At 41.9% G+C, this 23,954-nt stretch overlaps 1 protein-coding gene across 7 annotated transcripts in view; it reads right to left on the bottom strand.

Moving 5' to 3' along the window:
- Positions 1-5,741: 5,741 nt before the first annotated feature.
- The window catches only part of LOC111269339 (uncharacterized), a 72,568-nt gene continuing 54,355 nt past the window's right edge, over positions 5,742-23,954 (bottom strand). For 4 of the 7 annotated variants that reach the window (XR_015314550.1, XR_015314549.1, XR_002685727.2 and 1 more), the window contains one exon: positions 17,157-17,495. Coding sequence is in view for 3 of the 7 variants with exons in the window: in XM_022848843.2 (XP_022704578.2) it covers positions 6,291-6,407; positions 17,363-17,495 (250 nt within the window). In the remaining 4 variants the exon portion in view is untranslated. Of the gene's footprint in view, positions 6,408-12,755; positions 13,145-17,156; positions 17,496-23,954 lie in introns of those variants that run through there. The other 3 variants (XM_022848843.2, XM_086972055.1, XM_086972054.1) reach the window with 2 other exon arrangements.

The raw sequence follows: 23,954 nt of genomic DNA, 5'->3' as shown, positions 1-23,954 counted from the left end.
GGATGCCTGCCGCTCAGCTGCGCTAACATACATGTTCCTTTTAGAGCCTGTCGCATTGACTGTTATATATGAGCCTGGAACGAGTAGATGAAGCTCCTGACATGAGAAGAACTTTGAATACTAACGGTTCTATTAGATGAACTATTATGGTAATCTTATCATTTACGTTGGCTCTGATCTTGATCTGAAAGAGGTATTTTCACGTATTTTTGCACAAACCGAGTAGATGAAATAGAGCAAGTGCTCATACTCAATGCTATATCAATGATTCGAAACTGACGTCCATCTTAAATAGATAACTCCATCTTTCCTCATTAGATTCATTCACTTTTTTAATATGTTGATCGTACGAGGCATTATTGTTTAGTAATAATGCTGTCATAGTAATAACAGTGTTATAGCACAGTAACATAATCTTAATATGGCAGGTGATCCTCAGTACGAAAGTTCGGGCTGAGGCCACAGTCACAGCAGCTCTACAAAACTATAACGCTAACAACGGGAAAATGGCATCTACTGTACAACGGCCTACGTCTGGCAAATGGCAACAGTTTTAGATAATTAGAATTAATTCATGAAATATATGATTTTTTTTAATCTAAATTCTCCTAAGCCTCATAAGTAGCTAACGGACTACACTAGATTTAAACAGCTTTCAGTAAGAATATAGACACACGATGAGCTATTTTTCTAACAGAACGTGAGGTGGACCGTGATCAAAGAGGGACAGAAGCAGGCGAATGAGCCTGGCGGCATAAGAGACTGTCGGCTGAGTGCGAAAGAAGGTACACATCAGAAGAGCGCTTTCTCGTCCTGGCGAGAAAAGCTGCTGATAGGGGCTTCAGCTCAGGCCGATTTGTTACGATCTATGCTAAACAACGTATCGCTGTTCCTAAGCGATTGTTTTGAAAAATGGATTCACCCTCGGCACGGTTCAATCGCAAACAACAAGTTCTAAGGGACGGTAAATATCGCAGCCGAACCAGCCAAGAACGAGAATACATTTTTTTTTATCTGCGTTTTTCGTATTCGAAGCTTTAAATAACAAATACAAAATCAATCTTTTTTCTAATAATCTACCCTTTAATCTCCTTCGACGATCGATTACTGCGGATAAGGTATAGCTAAGGTGACCCCGCCGGTAGCGGGAAATATTGGTACCCTTTAACTATCGCACGACACTTAACTTCTTCAGATGTTAGTAAACGAAACAGAATTTATTCTAGGTTCCCTTTGAGTAACGCCGCTGTCGAATTCAAATTCAGATCGTCGCTAGGATTATGTAGCAGTGTCAGGTCGTCGTGATCTGGAAACGTTTGTCGCCTCTGGAGCTGAATATGCTCCTATTTTTACGTTGCCATATTCGCACGTCTTTATAGCGGGGCTGGCCGAGCGGTGGACCCTATTTCTCATTTAAATGTACGCCGTCAGCTAATTACGCTACCGCTTTCCTGCACTAGAGTCGAAAGTCGCTCATGCGAAAATTTTGAAATTGCAATAACGATAACGAGATTTTATTTTTGACCACCCAACTCGAATAGACAGATTGTACGTGTCTATATAAAGAAATAATACATACATTTAATATAAAAAACAATCTGACGCAATAGCCGCACAGAGGGCTATTTTTTTAAAAAACGACATAACAATAATGTTAATAATAATGTACATAAAAAGTCGCAAGATTTTTCGATAAAACTGATCTACTCGACAGCTAACTGCGCGGCAGAAAAAAATATCTAACCATTACATAGTACCTCAGCGTCACGACAACTGGAGCCGTTCGTAGAGCTGTTGCTTAGCGCGTCACCGCATGGCGACGAGTAACATTATTTACAGTGACTGCCAAGTCACCTGGCCACAATCATCTAGCTACCTGATGAAGCAGCTCAAGGGATATTACTATGGACACATATGCAGGGAAACTTGCGGAAAAGGTCAATAGTATACAATGGACTCATCTGTTGTCCGCCGCAATGGCAGGCCCTTAGATGACACTACATAAGCGGCAGTTTGAGATCAATGAACGATAGAAAATGGTACGTCACTCTTGAAACTGTGTTCACACACGTGTCGCTTGCTGTATGATTTTTAAATGGCATTGTCTTCGTTAACTGGTGACCCACGCCGTAACGGTTTGCTCAAGTACGTAACGTCACAGGTCAAAAGATTTTATCCAATGCTTCGAAGGACAGATAATGTATCATCAGCGCTAGTGTGGCTGCACCAGCACATGCCGCTAGCCTGGCCTCGAAGAACTTTCACTTTAAGCTCCTTAACGTTTTTAGCCTGTTTATTTCCGGCGATGTTTCGCGTTATCAGTCTAATGCATATTGATGAGAACAGCATCGAAGAGCTTCTCGTTCGGGCAAACGGGTCGCCCACTTCAAAGCGAAACTTCATGTTTACACAAAACAACCCAGAGCATAAATCGTTGAATTTTGATAGCTTCGAAGATGCTTGAGTTGTGCAAAAATAAACCTTTTGAACGGAGGAGAATACTTGACGAGCAAGAAAAATCCAAAAAAAAGGTACTAAACAGTACAGGCTTTGACTTATAATGTCCTGTCCTAATTTCAAAATGGACCGCTTTCGTGTGTAGTTTCTCGCTACCCTACTACGTGAGTTTCATTTGCCGCTTCGTGCTCATGTTGGGTGATTTCCGTCTGCCAGATTAACTAGACGACGCGCATGATCTATGAGCTGCATGGTTCGCAGGGAAAGGAGCATAGGCCTGCTGTTTAGGTTTGGATGGGGCCATATGCTTGGCAATGGTCACCAGATCAGCCATTATTGTGTCCGCACTTCTGAGCCCGTCGCTCGACAGAATTATATTTCGATATTTTCATTTTGTTTCTGCCTTTCTCCTACAACAACAGGAACGACTAAATCAATGCACATATGATACTGGCAACAAACCGAACTCAAGGCACAAAGAAAAACCGATACTATCGATATTCCAATAATATACATATTATGATCACCGTACAACCATGACATGGTGACCCCAACTTGAACTGAACAGCGCGGTGTGGGGGGATATATCTCCAATGAGACTAAAACTAAGAAAAAAAAACACGAGCCATCCAAGCCATATGGGTACAGTACCCTTTATAGGATATCCCTAACAGTCTCGCTTAGGGAAACAGTATTATTCGCGCTCAATAATTCTATGGCTGTTGAGAAAAAAAAAAAGTACATTCAAAAGAATAGGCCTACGGCCGCTGAGATATTTTTCGGCTCTAGCAATTATATTCCACAGGGCGTTTGGAGCGTTAAACAACTCAGTATAAATTTAATCAACGTCTGACATGTTCGGAGGTAACCCTCTGTGCAATTTAGGTACATAAACTATGCGTCCTGCAGGAGTTGGCTGATGGCAAGTTCTTCTTCATTCCTCTATACTCTCTTTATTCTCTAAATTTTGCGCAAACGAATTTTCATTATGTCCGTTCCTTACCTAACCAGATAAACTACTGCACTTATGCAAAGGATTTCCAAACCTGGTTAAGCAACTATGTATGTTCTGTTAATACGTATTACAAACAGCAGCATTTATTTTAACACAAACAATAAAGCAATCAAAGAAATATGATTTTATACGATGCCAAGTATTACCTAAATCCGTTACTTTAACCAAAATTTGAGGCCTTCGGATTGTTTGTCTTCCTATTTTTGTTCTTCTTTAAATTAAATGCTGTATATATATATACGCGCAGATGCATGCTTAATGGACGCTGTAGTTCGAACGTTCGGTGTTTACACAGTAAACCTGCCGTCGTCTTTTCTATTGAAAAGTAAATCGCGTGTCGTCGTAAGCTCGATAGATGGACGTTCCAGGAAGCAAAACAGTGTATTTTCGACATGTCTCTTACGATGCCTTCCGCCGAGGGCAAAACGTCACTGCAGCAGCCTGGGGCATTTGTGCTATATACAAAGGAAGCGAGGGTGGTTTCAGGTGGCGAAGCCCAGCCTAAGCCCAAGTTCCCCTCACCCCCACCCGAAGAAGGTCATGATGATCTGTGGTGCGCATAGTGAGGCTCTAAAGATCCGATACACCCGGAAATGCTTGAAGAAAGCAGGACAGTTGACCAGCACTTCTCGCAAGGCCAGTTGCATTGGATCATTGAGACTATTCATTAGAAAAGACGATAACCGACAAGGTTCGGTAGTCCTGCTTTACACAACGCAGGGCTGTACATCGCAAGAATCGATAATAGCGTTCTGAAGAAGTTCGCTAATAGAAGGTTCTTCAGTAACTCCCTTTATTCTCTGAGTCTTGCGCAAGCGAATTGCCATTGCTTCCATTCCTTGCCCAGCTATATAAACGACTACACTTATGCAACTAAGAAGTATTTCGAAACCTAGCCAGACAACTGCAAAATTAAGCCCAGCAATTATATTGTGCTCATTCCTTAAAAGGTAAATGCGCTTCTAGGTCAACCTGATAATATTTAGAAGACAATGAATGAAACTATATTGTATGGAAGGTTGGTAAATTTTAGAATTATCAAACCCTGGTTAGTTTCCCCGTAAGGTTTTATCGTATTCTGGATACGCCGCAAATTATCAGCAGTTTGTTTTTAGTTAGTACCCTCCTGTTTTGGATTTTTTAAGGACTGCAATGTTGGCCAGCTCAAAGGAGCAAAAGCAAACCCACTTTACCCTATCTAACACCACTTTGGTTGCCTATCGATCCAATGACTGTATATTGTTTGAACACCTTGAACATCTAACAGTTAAGTTCATGAAGCTCGAGAGAACTTCCACACAGAAATTAGTACTAGGAAAGGATAGTCTACGTCACTACAACTGTTAAACGGTGTGAAGTTAAATCATATATATATATATATATATATATATATATATATATATATAAAGTATGTTTTGTCCACACTTTCTCATAGAGTTAATGATAACCTTTACTAAGCTAATCGTTTTAAATAGGAAAATTTCGAGCTATCTAAAAATAGGACTTTGCTAGCAAGGAAGCCAACATAACGCAATCTGAGCTCTCTAAAAGCTTGCCAAGGCCCACGATCGTTTTGAATTCTTTTTTTTTTTTTTTATATATATTTTATTAATGCTATTTCTGCATCTAAATGATATACAAATAAATTCAAGTTACCTGGGCCTTGTAAGAAATTAGGTTGACCGCTGCTAGCTTCCCAATTGTACCCTAATTTTAGTGTTAGGATGGCGTGCTAGTGAAAATACAACAGTTTCCATAACACAATGCGCTCACCTTTGACCGATATACACGTACATAGAAAACCAAAAATGAATCCCAGCTGTAAACACTATATGGAACTTAGAAGCCAGATTTGAATTTTAGTTGACACGCGAATCTTCTTTGCTAGCTAACTCTCAGCCGTCGCTTCTATAGCAGACATCGGTGCCGCTGCCAGTATTTCTTGAAGAGCCTTCTACCAGGGTGCGAGGGGTCGACAAAAATAAACTTTGGGAAAGCCGAGCGAAAGAAAAGGGTCTCGACAGTGACGACAGATACACTAATTATAATCGCTATTGGGATTTTTACCAGAGCATCAAATAGTGTGTGTGCCTGTCGACGCCCCCATATTCAAACCTATACGATTTCCCCGTGTTTACGCTTCGCTTATTTGAGGACAAACCAACGCTATCACTAGATAATCGCAAAAAAAAAGTATTGTAAAATATCTAACCTAACCTAACCTAACCTCTAAATCTTTCGTTAATCCAAGAAGCAAAACATATACAAGTATGTACAGAGTGTCTTGCAAGACAATACTTTATTTACTGCCACAGCGTAAAGCTATTTTGCATACAGAGGGCCTATTACAGTATTAGGTAGATTATAGAACACATTTTTAAAGCGACTGACAAGGGGGAGCAATGTTTCAAAAAGGCAAGTCGAGGTTTGGGCTAGAGATAAGTTGTACGTACGATCGAGCCGCTCTTTGGATAGAGGCAACTTTACAATAGGCCAACTTACCCTGCTATTTTTTTCGACACAGCCTTTGACATATTTAATAATACAGAAGCAGTCTGAGCACGGATGATAAGCAACCGGGTGAACAATCCGTTTGGCCGGCATGTGTCAGGAGATTTTAGAAAAAAATATTCGATTTAAGCTATAACCCTGCTTCCTGATGATGACGGTATGAATCTAACCTTTGGCCCAATAAGAGTGGGTTTGAATGAACAGTCAGGCGTCAGATTTTATATTTGCCCATTCATGGATGTCGGAGAAATGTTGCCTTCCTACCCACTTTCTTTTTAGTTATCATACGTACGTCAATCGATTTTATCTAGAATACGTGCAAGCATCCCCGAGTAACTGTGCAGCCAATATGTCGGGCTTGTACTTGATCGGTTGGTGTGGAGACACGCGTAGAGCACGAGCCAAATCGATTCCCTTTCGACTCCTGTACGTCGTAGAGATTGCGGAATTGCATGCAACAAAGGAAATTGGAGATTATTACGGTGATATGGCCCTAGGCGATAAACAGTCACAGAACCGGTATATAAACTGGCAAATCGCGCTTTATGGTCGCTTTACGGACGAAATAAAAGCTCGTCTATCGGCGCTCTAGGAAAGCGTAGCGGAACGAGATCCTACATTTTTTTTGTGTAACACATGTACCTCCATGTTGTACATCATTATTCTTAGAAGTGAATCGTTTAAAAGGGTCGCTGGTTTCAATTGAAATCGTGTTCTTCGAGCCAGCAGAATCATATGACCGATCCGTTCTTTAGTTAGCTTGTTATATTTCGATATAGTTTCATTGCTACTAAGGCATTTTACATAGACAATCAGCTACGTACATCATAGGTACATAATAATTTTAGAGGGGCATATGAAACATTTGAGAATTTCTATAGAATATGTCGGCGACAAAGATACGACCGATTCAATGGCTTGACCACTTCACAGGTTTCTGGCTATGCGAGACGTTCGATTTTTGCCGCTTCAAACCCGTAACAGTGAAACATCATAATCTCCTACGACGATAATTACGACTCACTAACGAGCCGCCTTACCGACAGTGGCTTATTAAGCGTTCTCATTTTCCCACCAATTGACAAATGATCGCTGATGGGTGACCAGGCAAACTAAAGGAAGAACAACATGTGTTACTATCGATTTTAGAGTTCGACAATGTTCCATGTAATGTAATTATTAGTGTAATGTTTCTATATGTCTTAACGTACATATAGAAACGAGCTTGGCGATTCTCATCTATTCCATACAGTGGCGTTTGCGCCTTCGATGTTTGCACAGTACCAACATCAGGCCCGAATCCCTTAAGCCCGGTCTACGTCGTCCTGCTGGAGATGTTGCCTCGAAAGGGAAAATGCCTGCGATCCTCAATGTTTGACCCCAGTCGATGCAGCGTAACGTTCTGTCGCGTTAACATACATGTTTTCATGATGAATTAGAGTAGCATAGATTTTACGTACTTACGTCATTTGGTGGCATCTTTCGCCCAATAAGACGCCAACGGCCACCAAACGTCTTCTGTTTTCGTTGCGAAGGGCTTGTACGGGAGCCTCGAAAACGTCTATTACATGCACTCGTTAAATGGCACCTGTTTGAATTTCCTTCTAGGAAAGCAGAGCTAACGCGCATTCTTCTCCAGCGTAAAGAGGCAAAGTAGAATAGCTGTTAAATGCCAACAAGCAATCTAGCTAGGCAGCTCAATTCTGTGTATAAGATAAACCTGCACTGATTTCAAGTTGCGGTAACTTTTTGACATATAATTTTTATAGTCACTATATATATATATATATATATATATATATATATATCTATCCGCATTGAATGCGCGAAGTATTCAATCCGCATCATTTGTTGGCCTCATACTATGAACGCCGCTGTTAAACGTAGCCACTCGTGCTGCATGTCACCGAACAGTCGTACTAGTGGAGTAGGCGAAGATGCACCGCAACGGACACAGGATCTGTACGCGGCTACCATTTATCTGGCTGTCTGATTTTTTAAGTCCAACTGTCATCTCTCGGACTATGCTTGCAGCGCACGCTACATTTCAAAACGAGGCAACATTATCATGGGATAGCGGTCAAGCCAGCCCCAACCATTTTAGCTCCGTTCACTGTTTCGAGGCGGTTCAGGAAGAGGGCCGCTAAGCTCGCTACGGGGCTGTAGCTAGGCCGGACCAGCTGTCGACACGCGCTGCTTACGTGTCGTGAATATTTGTGCCAAATATTATGGCAACATGTAGAAAGGGGCAACGAAATGGGGCACATGTCAACGCAAATTTCCCCTGCCCCCTCGCAAGCTCCATTCGAAATTAGTGTATGCACTCTGCCAGCTGTTCTCCCGCAGCGTTACTCTACATTGGCTAGCATAGATTTTAATGGGGATATAAATTAAAGTCTAGAAATACAGCACATGGGACCAGTACGTATTTCCAAGACATTCCGTCGATTGGAAGGAGGATTCCTAAGGTACCTGATGAAAGGACTACATGCGTCGGATAAAACATTGTTTCCGTGTATGCGATTGTTGAACCGATTCGTCTACGTAATAATTCGACGCCCAACGTCACCTTACGGTATACAACAAGGCGTTAGTACAAATGCACGGATCAAAGCCCACGCAGTATCATTTGTTCTTTGGTTGGGTGACTGAAGAAAAACATAAGAAACTAGATTTTTCTATGGGCAGCCGGCAGTCATAGCACTGGTAGCTACATCACCACTAAAGACGACAGAGCACGCTACCTTCTCTGCCGATGCGCTCCACCCGAGCTACTCGCATCGCCTCTCGTTTCCACAGTTTAGACGCACCCCCTTCAAGAGCTCAAAGGCGGAAGCGGGTGAGTAAGTTTTGCTCACTCGACGGGCGGATGGACGGGGATAGGGGGCCGACTGACTGCTGGTGGCGGTAGCATCGCAGTGCTTCTTTCTCCATTCGTTGTTTGGCGCAATTCGGTTCTGTTGTTTAGTGCGAGGCGAATCGCGGGTAATGTCGCAGGGACAGAGAGAACGCCAGCTCCATCGTCCTGGTCAGCTCTTGAGGTTGAATGTGTTCGCGACCAACGGAGCGAAAAGCGGGATGCTGAGCTGTCAACTGGCAGTAGCAGCAGCAGCCGCCGTAGCGCCAGTGGAAAAAGCGGCCGTAGTGAAACGCACCGTAGGAAGGGCGGGCGGTGGCTCGCCATCTGTAGTAGCAGAAATAGTAGAATACAGCCAGGCGCGATTTTTGCTACGCAACATTGCCCGTACACGCCGACTGAAAAAGAACTCAACTTTCACACCACCTCGGAATCAACCGAAGTAAAGCTGAAAAAATACTTACCTCTTGTCGAGTATATAGAAACTGAGTTGACAAGAAACTATGTATGGCCAACTTTTCTACGGGCAACGTTTCCAATGAAAACATTACTGCCGGATAACACCATTCGCTATGAAAGAACTTTCTAGCGCGTAGTCGCTATGCGCAGCTCTACGGGTAGATATGAGAAAATGTTGGCTTTAAATAAGGTTGCTGTTTGTTTGGTGGGTTCGTGTACGTTATTGAAGCGTTTGGAGACGAGCTGCCGGATACATGATTGAGAAGACTTCAACGACGAAATTACTCGATTAAATAGAACCTTTTATATATGTAACAAGGAAAAGGTTTCTCGAATCAGATGGGAGTCAAAATGTACTTTAACTTGTTCCAAGGTACAACGGTGTCGGCATTGCAAATGATTGAACACCACAATGAGCTCGGTGCGTATCTCTAACTGGATCGCCTCTCTTCAAACAAAAATAATTGATCGGACAAATATATAGAAAAAAAAACTGCTACATAGAGATTGTTAATAAACGCAAAGCGTTCAGGTTGAAGGCTACTAGACAGATCGTTGACCACTGATACAACGACAGAGCATGTGCTGTATGTACGTACTGGATTCCCGCTCGTAATGGCAATGTAGCTGCTGTTACAAGGAGTTCCAGCCAGGAGCTGATGGAAAGTGCTCCGCGCTAAGGAATACGCCTACAGTGTGAGTGTCTTACTCGTGTTCTAGCTAACGTGCTATTTTATACAATAGTCTGATTAAGAAACGCTCAGTTGTTCATACAGGTACGCTGGCGGGGAGACCGTTCCGTTCGAGATCACCGTCTCTAAATGTCTAAATCTCTTAGTTGGGACATTCGTGGAGGTGAACAAACTATTATTAGTACGATCATATTGTCACTGTTCTAGATTGGATTTTGTATATTGTTACTATTAGCATTACTCAAAGAATGACTGGGCATTTTCCGTTGTACAATGGTGGGGTAGTGAAACAAAATAAGGAAAAAAAAATAGCATCATTAATATCGTATCGCCAGTGTGGATGTTGTTCAACGGTGGGCCATGCTATTATTAGAGATATAGGTTTGATGCCCGAATCACTATTCCTGCTACGTACATGTACATGGAGTGCGGCAGTGGCAATGACGGTGTCAGACAAAGGTTCATGCGTCATCTATATAATATGAGGCCATCGAAATTACAATAGCAGCATTGCCCAAAATAGTAAAGTCACTGCTTGTCATCAACTCGAGGAAACAGGCTGGCTGTCGGTAGTGACGGTGGCGTCCTTCAAATCGTTGAGATCAATCGAGGCCATAATTGAATAACAGTCCCTGTAGAAGGCAGCACGAGTTACGCATTGGGGTATTTCGTCGATTCTCCTAAGCCTTATTTTACCGTAATGAAATTACGAGAGCACATATGCTTTTGTAAATGCCGACCGTTACGTTGTCTAAATTGCCAAATCCTGGATACGGAATTGATGCGTGCTTGATACCCGCATATAGTTAGCGTGTAATACGCTCATGATTTGAACCAGTCGAAACAAATGCGCACAAAGATACGCAATCTCGCTCTTGGAATACCTCATTGGAGTGATTAATCTGGCTCCTTTCTTGTCTGTAACAACATATCTCTATTGGCCTTGTCTAATATTTATTAATAGTCACCCATCTATCCAATATTAATTCATAGTATGTTGGTGAGTAGGAGAGGAAGGAAGCTCTGTGCAGTGGATGAGCCACTAAGCCGCAAGATAATCCGCTCAAGTGCACCGTACTATCGCAGGACGAGGAGGCCAAGGCCGGTTGTCCCTCGCAAAAAAGCAAAATGTCCTGTGAACCTTCGAATCTCCAACCCTTCGAAGAACGTACAAAGCCAACGCAAAAGGGAAACTCACTTGCCAAAAGGAGATCGTTAATTAAAAAGCTAATACTATCCTAAGCTTTCTCCCGAACAGTGCATTTCGTTCTCCCTAACTACAGGCGACCTATATTAAGACCATACAGTAACTAGAAAATAAAAAATTCATAAAGGGGGCCATCCAGAGCTCACAACTGTACCTAATCTTAAAACGTTTTTATTTCGATTTGGTAATCAGTATATTGAAAAAAGCAAAATTATTACTCCTTATAAACTTTAAAAAGCCCTATTGAGGTCCTTTTGTGTTCTTTTTTATACATACATATATGTATGTAGAGCTATTGGCCAACTGAATAAGGCCACCTAGGAGTTACACACATTGTCGAGTTTGATCGAAGATAGCTCCGCGCCCGAACTAAACATCTGCGTGCGGCTCTTTAAAAGCTGACTCTCTTTGCTTGTTAATGATAATGGACGTGGAAACAGTGTCGCTAGAGAAGTATGTAAAAATTTCTCTAGAAGAAACAGCTCTTACTAAGGCTTGGTCCTCTGGATCAGGCTGCGATGACCGCCGTAGCTAGGGTTTAACATGCTCGGAATGCACTCTCGCGCCATATCCTGGCCCATGTCTGGAATGCCGCATCTTCCGGCTGTGAGACATCCGTAATCAACTCGCTCTTAAACGTAACGCCACTCTCTTTCAAACAAATAGTACTTGGAAGAATTTCGAAAGCACGCCAGAACCCGAGCGCCATTGGCGATAAACATTCCAAAGCCACACTTTGTCATGTCAAACATGAACACATGGTTCCTAAACATTCTCGTGCCAGGAGCATAATTGACTTGTTTTTTTTTTTCTTCAATGCCATCGACCAAATCTAAGGCACTAGTATCGTGGACGAAAATCACAGCCTCGTAGATTACACAGGGCTCGCGAAATCTTTGGCCAGAGAGCCAGTACACGTGTTGAGCGTTATTTATCAAAATCTCAGAATGCTTTTCAAATAGACTAACCCCGTCCTAGTTTTCAATTGTTCAATTTAAAACTTATTTAGCTTATCTGAACAGCAACAGCCGAAGTGATTCATTTTGATCAATCGGAATCCAATGGATCAGCCCCTGGCGCAATTCTGAAGCCATATTATATTGGTCTTTTTGTAGCTCGATTATAATGACTCTATCTGTTGCTGCGCCATGAATGAATTTCTCTTACTTATCTTTGTTGATGATAGGGGCACTCTATCGTTCTCCATTTGGACTACGTTGTCATCTGCACACTCCAATATTCTAGCCGCCTCAACAAATTCTCTTCGTTTCGCTTCTTTCGCATAAATCTGAGGTCCTTCCGCAATCCCGTCACGAATTCATTCAGGGTCACGAAGGCGAGAAGGTCATCGAAACAACGCCATTGACGTCGACTTGACTAGAGATTGACGAGAATAGCCGTATCACATTCAGGATCATTTATTCCCTCGGTGAATGAGACGGCGAACTCGCTTTACCCGTGCATGATGGCTCGAACGTTTGTATATGTTATGGTGTACAGCCACGTCCCAGAAAGGGCCTTTCCTTCACGATGTTCTATGTACTATCACTGACAAACAGAGAAACGCAGATTTCCACTGCGTCCAGATATTTAGTGTGGTTCGGAAACATCGGACACTTGGCAATACATCCACTCTCTAGATGACTTTATTTAATTAGTGAATTTGATTGAATTTTTATTGATTCAACAAAGAACGTATTTCCTTCTTCAGGTGAATAGCTATACGTGCAGTGGGTAATAGATGCCTTAAAGTTATATAAGACAACGTTCCTTTATTTTGATTTATAAATCGAGCCGTGAGCGAGCGATCATTTTAACGTGATATCGGTGTGCATGATGAAGACGACGCGCAATTACGCATTTACGACCAACTGTAGGAGGGCCAAAAATAAGTTCGCTGAAGTTCGTGAGTTACGATGTGGCCGTGGTACTGAAGTCAGACATAACTGAAATAGAAGTATACGTGATGTCGTACAGACAAAACCGTTCAGCCAACCAGCTGGTCTAATCAAGCCAATTACGTAAATCAAAATAAATAAGGATATACAGAGATTTATCGTCATAAAACTTGCCTACTACACTGGATGTATTTATTTAGGTGCACTTATGAGGGGTAAGTGCATGGCACTCCCAGTTATCGCTTCTGAACTTATTATGCTTAGCTGAAATTCCTTATTAGCATCATGAAGTCTGCGTATAAAGTAACTACGGCCGATCTTCAAAAAGAGTTAGCAGACAAACCAAAAGCAGGGCGTAAATTTAGTAACAACAAATAGACAAAGATTAATTAACGCTACTGTTTGAGAGATTGCGGTAACGACTTCAACTCTGAATATCAAGGCAGTTGAAAATCGGTAATCCAGACTAAAACTATACTGGAAAAGGGAAATATCGAGATTACCACTAGCCTACCGTGTCTGTTTGTCCATTTGGGCTTGGTTTATTTGTTGGAAAAGGCAGCTATGTACGACGCGGTGTTTCAATCCCATTTGTAAGTGAAGATATATGATTAACTTTCGTCTATCCACTTCTTCAAGTTCTTAGTGAAGCTGAGGAAAAAAATTATACCCGTTACTCCGAACACATAAGTTTATAACAGAATTTGCCTTTTTAATAGTTGCGGCTTTCGTTTTCCCAGGGCTTCGTGCCTCGTAGTGGAGTTACGGTCCCTATTAATTCAACAGCGAAATTCTCATTATTTGTGCTCGTCGGTCTGCTTGTGCACGAACGATAGGTTACGACGGGCAGCTACGAGCTGTAGCCGGCCCTAAGAGAAGTTCCATTCCCCTCAACAAACGGTCGGTGGAACTCGCGCGAGTGGGCTGCTTAGATCCCAGAAAACCTCTTCTTTCTTTTTATTTCTATGCTTTTTCTCTCAACATTAATTTACAGATTTGACATACGTTAGTCGCACATATCAGAACGAATCCACCGTGACGAAGTTCACCGTACAATAACGTTGTCCATATAATATAGGTCAATGTGTACAGAAAGTCTGGAAAAAGAATCCCTTCCTGCAGTCTATGAGTCGTACGGAGTACGGCGGACTGAATCTGCCACACAAGGCCGTATACGGCCTCGTCAGCGAAATTAATTTTTTAATACCTGACGTATTACCGGATAGGTCACAAAATAATAGAGTAGGAAAACCTCGAATGCGCCTAAGATGCGCTTCGTCATCATATCAGTTGGCTCGTCGAGTATGTCCACAAATCGCATCGCCTCCGGGTGGTAATAGGCAGGCGATAGCCTCGTATAGAACGTACACAAAAAAGTCCTAGTCTACTGTAAATGAGTACGAATGAGTACCTGGTTCGACTGACGCTTGAGATCTGGCCGCTGATTTTTATCGCACCGAACGGGAAAGTTACTTAACTTTAGGAAGAGTTTAGGAGGTTAATCCCATTAGTCAATGACTATTCACGACGTCCACAAGGGAAAAAACTATCGATGCGTATTATATGTAAAAAGATCAGCCCTACTAAGCCTGTTAATCTGTAACGACTAATGTAATTAATTGTATCTCGTATTCTATAGTAACTTCGGTGTCTAAAGCATCAGAGACGTTCGGGACGGGGGCTCGAATTCCATCGCTGTCATTACCCATAATCGACCATGCAACTATAGATAGAAAAACTATCATTTATTCAGCGTTGATATATATAATGGGGCCAAAAGTCCCGTGACAGCTGGGAAGTCTCCGTGTCACGTATGATAATACTGAAAAAGATGTGATTGTAATAAGGAGCAAATTGAAACAGCTTGACACCATCTTAATAATTCCTATAATATATTCTGCGCATCTTTAACCTAACCTTAAAATGCAGGCTCCCCAATTGTCAGCAAGGTTTCTTTAAACTGCGAGAAGACTTAGTTTGCCCTGTGTGTGTATATATATATATATATTTATATATCAGAACCCAGATTATTCTGTTACTTCATCCCGAATTATTTGCTATTCGGAAACAGGCTATTGCCTCTGGTGGACCATTCTTCATATCAGTAGGCAAAGGCCATAATTATTCTCTACTCAATTATAAATCTATTATACTAGGAAATATGTACACATGTTTTTAGGCAAATTATTCTGTACATGTAATAGATAATATTTAATGCAGCACATGTTTGATTACATTTTGGAACTTATAAAAGATAGAGTCTTTCTGAGAATTAAAGAAAAAATCTATAAAGAAATATGGTTATTATGGCAACATAATAGCAATTTCTCATGGCATCAAGTATGTCATCAAGATAGTCAACTATTCATCGCATCAAATGTTCTTTTGAGCAACTTGACAAACATTTTGAAACAAGGAGAGTTATATCGTCGTAATAACGTACCAAAACACCCAGCTATCAAGCAGAATTAAAGTCAACATGGCCACTCCTATTTTTGGCTTTCCGTTTGTCAAGAAACACACGAGAGCAAACGATTTCTGTACCTTAAAACTGTCAGAACTGGCGATGTACAATAGTTCGACGCTGAAACTAATCCAGTTAGCAGCATTTGCTGAGCTTAATGACCCCTTCTCCTTTCTATTTACATATAGAGGTTGTCCTCGGCGCTCATCCAGCTGATTCCTATTCAGCCTCTCAGGATCTGGTCCCGCGCTGTCTGTTAAAGAGCTGAATGAATGGACGTCTAATTAGCACCAGACTTCTACGAGCATACGCTAACTTGCCCATTCAACGTCGCCGGCTGTTGAACGGGAGCTTAGGCGATAGAGCTGGAAAGACGCTATGAATCCTATTATAGTGACGTCCTATGGGTGGAGACGACATCTAAAGAGTTACTGCAGCTCCAAACGAGAACTCGAAAAAAATAATTTTACTATTTAGCCGACCTATAGAAACTGATATGGGAATAATACATGAGATACTGAGTGAATGCTAGAATCTCGAATTTAGCCTATCCTACACTGGGTCTCCGTCCCATCACCCACCTGGTTAATGATGACAGCTTATATAGGTACGTTAATACAACACATTGGCCTAGTTTTCATCAGGCCACCATTAATGATGATGCACTGATCTGTTGTTGTGCAAAATACAGGTAACAAGTGTTATCGGCGCCCCTTTTGGCTGACCCTTGTGTGCAGAACCGAAAAGTTGTTGAGTAAAATCGACAATAACGGCTCTCAAGCAGTCAAACGGCCTGTTTCACCTTTTTAACCGAGAGCTTTATCAAGTTTAGCCGGTCAATGTAGTGTAACGAGCGGATTGTATGCAAATTAAGGCTGGCATTACCCAGACGCTGTTTGTACAACATCTCAGCATATCAAGTAGAAAGGATCTTTGGGCTTTTACCAAACCTGTCGTTTTAGTCGTGCCCCAGTTGGTCCTCAGCCCTACTCGTCGCTATCCCTAACAAGTACAAGCTTTTAAATGACTTCAAACAAGATCACAAGACGAGACGAAGAATAAACGTCGAAGACTAGGAAATCAGCTGAGCTGAGGCGAGCTCACTGGGGCAGGCATGAAGCATTTGTTTCGGGCGCCATTGTTATCTAAATTATTCAATAAATTAACCCATGCCGCTACCAAGTGGCGTCTAGAAACTACAGTGAACGACTTCATTAACATAAAAATGAAAAGAAAAGTTCATAACAGATGCGATGCTTGAATTATCTTAAACTGAGTAAGCCAAAAAGCTATTATTATGACGTTCATCGATGTTATAGGCTTATTAATGCAATTTAACAATTTTTCGTTAAGGATAGGACTCAGTGCGGTCTTTCATCGAGTAAATCTCTTCAGGATATAACTGCGGACGGAATAAGACATGCTGTTTCAGAATTGTCACTTATGGCTGTCTTCCACCATAACGGTAATAGAGATATTCGTTGGCAACGAAAAGTCCACATCAAATCAAAGGAGAATAATGTTACCTATTTTTGTACTCATCTCGACACTTACTATACTTTACGAACACCCTGAAAGAACAATATTATTCTGCTGTATAGGAATTCGATTTATTGACCTTTTCATAGGACCCCTTCTTGGTGGTCCACACATGGTGTAGAATCATTAATTTCCATGGATTTTTAAAAGGCTCTATGATATAGTTCCACAAATGTTTCCAGCGGTATCCCTGTAACGTATTCTCACAGTCTGCTTTCGTGTATTTTGTCTCGACCGTCAGTATTAAGGAACGCAGTATTTACCGAAGAAGCCGTGCTGTGCGACATAATCTGCAGGCCCCTAGCACGCCTAGTGACACCAAAATCTCCTGATATCGCCTGAGCCGGGCCTAGACACTTTGCGCTTCTGCACAAAAGAACCGCGAAATTTTCACAACTGCGGAACGCAAAATAACAACAAAATAGTTACTACGACAATTTTACTTCCTAGCTCTTCCTTATGAGGTAGCTTTACCATAAAAAAATCGTTGTGCATTCCTAATACGTAGTATGAAGAAATGTAATTACGGAATATATCGTAGTTTTCCTGCGCATTTTCCCTCTACTGAGGAGACTGTGAGCGGGGTAGCTCGATAGGGCATCCCGAGCGTGTCGGCAGGCCCTGAAAAAGAATGCTCATGCTGGTCGTCCGTCGTCCTCCTAGTCACCATCCTAATAGGTAGGGCGTGACCAGGTCTAACAGGCTGTGCTTAAAGAGAGCATATGTCTGCTGCCAAGCTACCAAGGCTATCGAGTTGTTGGGCTCGAGAAGCGTGCGAGCACGTTTGCTGCCTGGGGCAGGTCGACGGGTCTCAAGTCCTTCTCGGATGCAGTACAAACGGCTGCCTGCTTCTTTGTATACTCGAACACAACAGCACAAAGAGCCAAGGCGCAAGACAATCTTACCTAACACTCTACCGCCTGCTTTATCGTTTACTGTTTCGCATGGTTCCGATCCAACCGAGAATTAAGACGGTCAACTCTGTTCGTAACTTGCGGATTCGTAGCGCTATGCTTCGGTGAGTGCATGTCGTAGACGTATACATAAAAGTAGTGGTATAATTGTGTAGTTGTACACCATCTCCTGATTAGCTTGCTTCCCAGTTATTTTTGAGATAAGACGGAACTGTCGCGCGCTACTGTTATATTAAATGGCTACAGGAAATATCGATAATTGGATAAAAAGATGTCTTTAACTCGAATTTTAATGTAGTAATTTCTTCGGAAACAAAAAGCTTTCATTGGCCGAAATCAGCAAGAAACGGGGTCAAAAGAATGCAATAGCTGAAGATTAATGGGTTCTTAATAGTAGTTGAGATCTCTTTACGATTGGGATAAAGTTACATTAACTTGCTAAAAGATGTAATTTTTGTGTCACTCGATCATGGACGACGTGGATGAGGCGATCATATTATTTATAACTTGCATCACATATAGATCTGGCGTAGTTTTCTAGCGATAACAGATTCTGTCGCTTACCGACAGAAAAAGTACTGAGTGAATTGATAGAGTTGTTGTTGTCGGTGCGGTCCCTTCAGTTGACTAATCGACTTCCTAAACCGGCCGACCTCACCGAATCAAGACTATCTTTTTTAGAGTGGCGAGGTATACCTCAATATAGCAAAGTTGTTGTTTAAGCTCATCGCAGGACAAACACCAACCGTGTAACAAACCTTAGCTGCATTTTCAAAATCATCAAATCAGTCTAATTGTTGTAGCATATTAATAGAAAACCTGCCCTCAGTCAAATTGCGGGTACACAAGCTACAAGGGACAGTTATTTATAGCGCTCTTTATTACTTCCTTACTAATACAAGTTCGCATACGATGGTCGACATTATTCGACAGCGGCCCAACGTATCCTTCTCGCGACTTTCCTAATATCGCGCTTGGGCGAGTGAACGAAGTAATCGACAGACAGTCTCTCACTGCTGTCGCGACTGCCGCTACCGCCGTCGTCGTCGTCGTCGTCGTCGGAGGTCGCTTCCCGACCCAGTCTCAACAATTGCGGAGGTGTCCGGGATTCGTCTGACCCTCGCTATTCTTCCCACGGCCACTGAATAAACGAAAATGGGAAAACATTTGAATAGAAAGTGTTGTGAACCTGAAACGATGGGGGGTGAATGAGACGACGTGGCGAAGGGAGAGTCGCCTTATCTTGTCGCCGCTTATCAGCCCACTCAAACTGCGAGCGATATTTCTCTAATGGGGGTGGTACGAAAACGGCCGACTGGCCGACGTATGAAGGAGCGAAAAAGCGCTTCGCGGCACCCCAGTCCGAGCGATGCAGTGCTGCCGCTGCTGGCGTTATCAGCGCTATCGTGGATAGACCCCACATCACTTGTTTCCGCGTCGCACCGTTGTTCATGCGGCACTTGCGAAGCAGGACGGCAGTTGTAAGTAGATGAGGAGTGGCTGTGTGCTAAGATACATTGCGGCGAAGGCTAAATTAGGGGGCAAAGTTGTTTTAATCGAGCGAAGTATATAGTTGAGCGAAGACAGAAAGGAGGCGACGCGGGAATTGGACTGTGGACGAAATAAAGTGTCTGATGATGGCTATCATTAGAGAGATAGAGACAAAGCGATTATTTGAATTGCTGGAAAAATTCGAACATATTTATGCGTCGTTGACACGTTGATCTTTCATAGCGGTACTATGTCTAAATTTCTTTTTCTAGCTAAACAGCGATTTCTTTTTCATTTTGATAGAATATAACACAAACTGCTAAGAACTTCTAGCTTTCGGTCGCAATTGGTTTCCAAAAAGAGATATCGTCATGTTCATCTCTAATCGAATTGGTCGTAACGAATTTTGTCATAGATGAATACATTATAGACACAGTGCAGTGTGTTATTATATCGAGATTGTTTTTAAAGCTTACTTAATGGGCCTTGCTAGTAATACACTTGGCAGAAGTTCGTCTAGAATTAACTATCGGTTGATTGGAATAGTTAAAATTCGACCTGTCCGTTGGACCAACAATCATTTCTAAGTTAGTCGAGTCTACTTGGATTTCCTTGGATTGCCTCGATCCAAATTTCGCTTTGTCTTCTTCACCAACGAAGTAATATTTTTGCAGGATATTATACATCCAACTTAAGTCACAGGTACACTGTATTCGTTGACAGCATCATGAAGTTAGGATAGCTAGGTTTAGGATTAATTTCGAATTTTGATTACTGGGAATTTTTTCTAAAAATACAACTAACTGACTTAATAACACGCACGTCATAAAACGACAAGCGTATTATGCTATTTAATCACCACTGTAGTCCAACTAGTCCAGAAGTTTCGAAATTCGCTAAATTTGCTTATTGTAGCCTGAAAGTCGATGGCGGCTTTTTAATCAGATGCCCGTGGCTTCTTTTTGTGCGCCACCTGTCGCATTATACTTGTGTTCTAAGCTCGTTTGCGCTCCATTCTAATTGATAATAGGTGTTTGATTCTTGAGCGTTACGCACTCAAAGGCCTTACTTCATCATCTAAAGTACCAAGCGGTTGAAATCAGCAACCAGTTAGTTAAACGATGCCCACAAGTTTGATCGGACGGGATATAGAGGCAATTTTTATTTAATGCGCTAATTATTTCGACGTCTCTCGTTTGTGCGCTCTGCATAATTAAAAACCGGTTTCCAGTCAGTATTAAAGCCACTTCACAATCTGCCATCTGCCTCAAGAAGTCTTCAGCTCCACTTTCCTGATTTTCTGATGCGTCTCGAACGACGGAACCCTAACCAGAACAGTAATCATGATAGTGTTGAATAAACGCGCTGGAAGATAGCAAGGTTTCCTATATATAGTCGTGTTTATGGAAAAATTAAAACCGGATATTTCCGAGTTCCATTTTTAACGAAGCCAAATACAGCCTACCACACAAGTTTTCAGAACTATTCCTGAAACATGAATAGCATCTGGTGAACATAGATAAAAAAAAATCTCCATAAACTCCAATGCTTACTGCTGTGCTTTATCCTGATACGAGCAGGAGACGGCAGCAGTCACAGTAGCAGTAGGTTTTAACAATAATAATCGTAGTTTTGGAACTTCGTACTCGGTAATGTACTCATATTGTCTTCGAATTGCCGCCACATACTAGTCTCACTACATAACAAACTGCGATGTATGATGGGTAAACAAACAACGACTATCACCCCCTACAGACGAGTGTCTACGGAGTAACCAAAGAGTGGCCTTCATGCATTTTATACTATATTTAAGTACTGTCGTTATCTAAATATACGTCTGCTACAGACATTGACGAGCGCAGAGGCAACTCAGGCAAGCAACGGATCTTACCCAAATCACGCGCCATACAGAACGAAACCTTGCCCAATTTCGAAATAGCAATATACGTAGGACCACGACCCTGGTCTGGCAACCAGAGCCGTCTTTTTCTCCTTCAAATAGAATCAGCCCTTAGCACGCTTACTAGCGATTAAGATATAGACCGAAAAAAGGCACGGAACAAAAGAAATCGCGTTTCGAGATGTAGTTTACAAATAAGCCTGCAGTGAATGTGTGCACCGGAAGGGATGATTATGGCCATAATAGCGTTAAAATATTGAAGATGCTTTGTGAGGATGTTCTGAACGAAAGCTGTAGATCTTCTGCTGTCTTTATCTGCTTCCCATTTGATTCTCTTAATTAAGCACTGCTCTTTTTTGTTCACAGAGATTTCTATTTCGTTTCGACACGACAACTTACTACAAGCCGAGGTATCTCGAGTGATGGTTTTTACAGTTTACGCAACTCGTTCCCACATAACGGTGGTTTGACCACATTCGCACGACGAAGGCCGAGCTTACTTCCACATCTATATACAAGTCATACTTAACGATAAGGCAAACGGGTGTGAAACGCACTCCGATGGCCTCTAAGTATGACGTAATCCTCATGACTTTCATAAGTAATCGACGAAAGAAAAGAATATTCGAATTGAGCTTTGTCTCATGTTACTCCTTTTAGAAAATGCCGCAGACTAGCTGCTACAAGGATTCGAAGAAGTCTTTCGATTAGCAAGCGTTTCCTTACGAAGGAAATCTGGAAGGAAGAGAGGGACCGATGCAGAAATCAGCTCGTTACTTTTTTAATTTTAGTATACAAGTTTCCTGATGCAGTTTGATTTCACATATAATTCTTCGATCCGATTTAAGATGACATTAATTTTTTTAAAACTGCCAAATAAAGTTGAATCGTGTGCTGTACGTGTGACCAGTGCTTGAGGTGCAATAATTTTTCGTATAGTCTTTTTATTAACTTCATGGTAAAATAAAATCCTACGAGCCAGGTTGTTTATCATTACACAATAACTAAGTTGATGAATATGTGCCGAAAAATTCATAAATTACAGAAGTAAGTAAGCGACTTATGATGTCAATTTTTTTCTTACCTACGCACCATTTCCAAAAGGATATCCCAGAATTGATGTATTGAAATTACAGTAATACGACAAAGCACCCCAAAATTTGGTACTGTCAGGCAAAGGAAAACTCGCTTAACGTGTACCATGCCTGGTCGCTGGCGCCACAATACCCAAGGCTCATTTTTCACGTTCCTCTGCTGGAAAACACGGACGGAGTTCGTTTTCAGTCCTTTCCAATGCCGTTTCAGCAGTCATCTTCATGTATCGATAAACAGTTCATAGCGAAATACGGGAAGTTCCGGATAGCTTTAGCATCATTGCAACAACATAACATAAATCATCTACTATACGAAGGCATCCTGGAACAACAAAAACTTGCTACTATTCATGTCGCTGATAGCGATTGTTTACACTCTCCTTCGAGGTCACTTGAAGTATATAGATGAAATATAGTAGTAAAAAATACAGCACCTATTTGAAAAACGTCTAACAGCGAATATCCTACCAATAGGCTACCGTTGGTGATATTCGATGGTGCTTTTCAACAATGGTTTTAACTTGTGCGTTTCTTAATAATCGAGTATACCTCATAACAGACGCAAAGCAAAGTAACTGCGTATCTTTTCGCATAACCGAAGATCCTGTATAGCAATCAGGTGTAAGATCTCTATGTTTTACGTCCGGTATCGCTGCTAGGCATTCTACCAGACAAACGGTTGGCTGGCCTCTGCCAGCACAAGCGCAAAATGACCCGGCTGTGTACGCCCGGCTTCGAACCTAGACCACAACGTGTCCCCAAGATCAGCTGGAAGTTTAAGACCAGCTGAAAAATCTTTTATCTGCTTTACATTGATAAACTACGTCTCTTCTCTAGTCAAACACAAGTACTGAATGCTGGAAATTTCGTTACGTACTGGGAAAATTAGTCAGTGTGTACGTTCGAGTACTGCAGCACAAAAGGCCTAAGAAACGAACCCGTTCGCCGCGGCTCCTTTGAAACAATGCGATTCATATAATTTTACTATGGCGATACCTCATGATGCGCTAGAAATCATACCTGAATTTCCAATAACATTCGTTTTGTCGAATGCGGAATAATCTATTGAACAGTTATATTTCGCATCGCTATTGCAATGAAACGGCGGGTAATACAAGGCAGTGCTGCATCTTCGGGTTTGTCATTTCTCGATCGAGTAAATGACGTTTTCAACTAGTTGAAAATGACTTTTGACGGGACTAGGAAACGTGGACGTTAGCGCTGTGGCGTCAATCGGCTCGGTTGACTTAATCTGTTGTACGTTCTAGTAGTAGTCGAGTCGGGAGCAGGAGGTTTCAGGGTAACCACCCCGCGGTTCTGGTCATTGTGAACTACCTGCGCCTTGCTCTGAAAATCAGAGGCAGGCGCGCTCAGCGAAAAAAGCCGCACATGACGCATTTGATCAAATCTGAAATCTATGGCCAATGTTTCTGTTTGCTGTATACAATGAAACGTA

Source organism: Varroa jacobsoni, unplaced genomic scaffold, assembly GCF_002532875.2.
Source record: "Varroa jacobsoni isolate VJ856 unplaced genomic scaffold, vjacob_1.0 scaffold_1379, whole genome shotgun sequence".
In the NCBI taxonomy this organism is placed as follows: Eukaryota; Metazoa; Arthropoda; class Arachnida; order Mesostigmata; family Varroidae; genus Varroa; species Varroa jacobsoni.
Note: the sequence above shows the minus strand (reverse complement) of the source record. Positions and strands in the feature narration are given on the sequence as shown.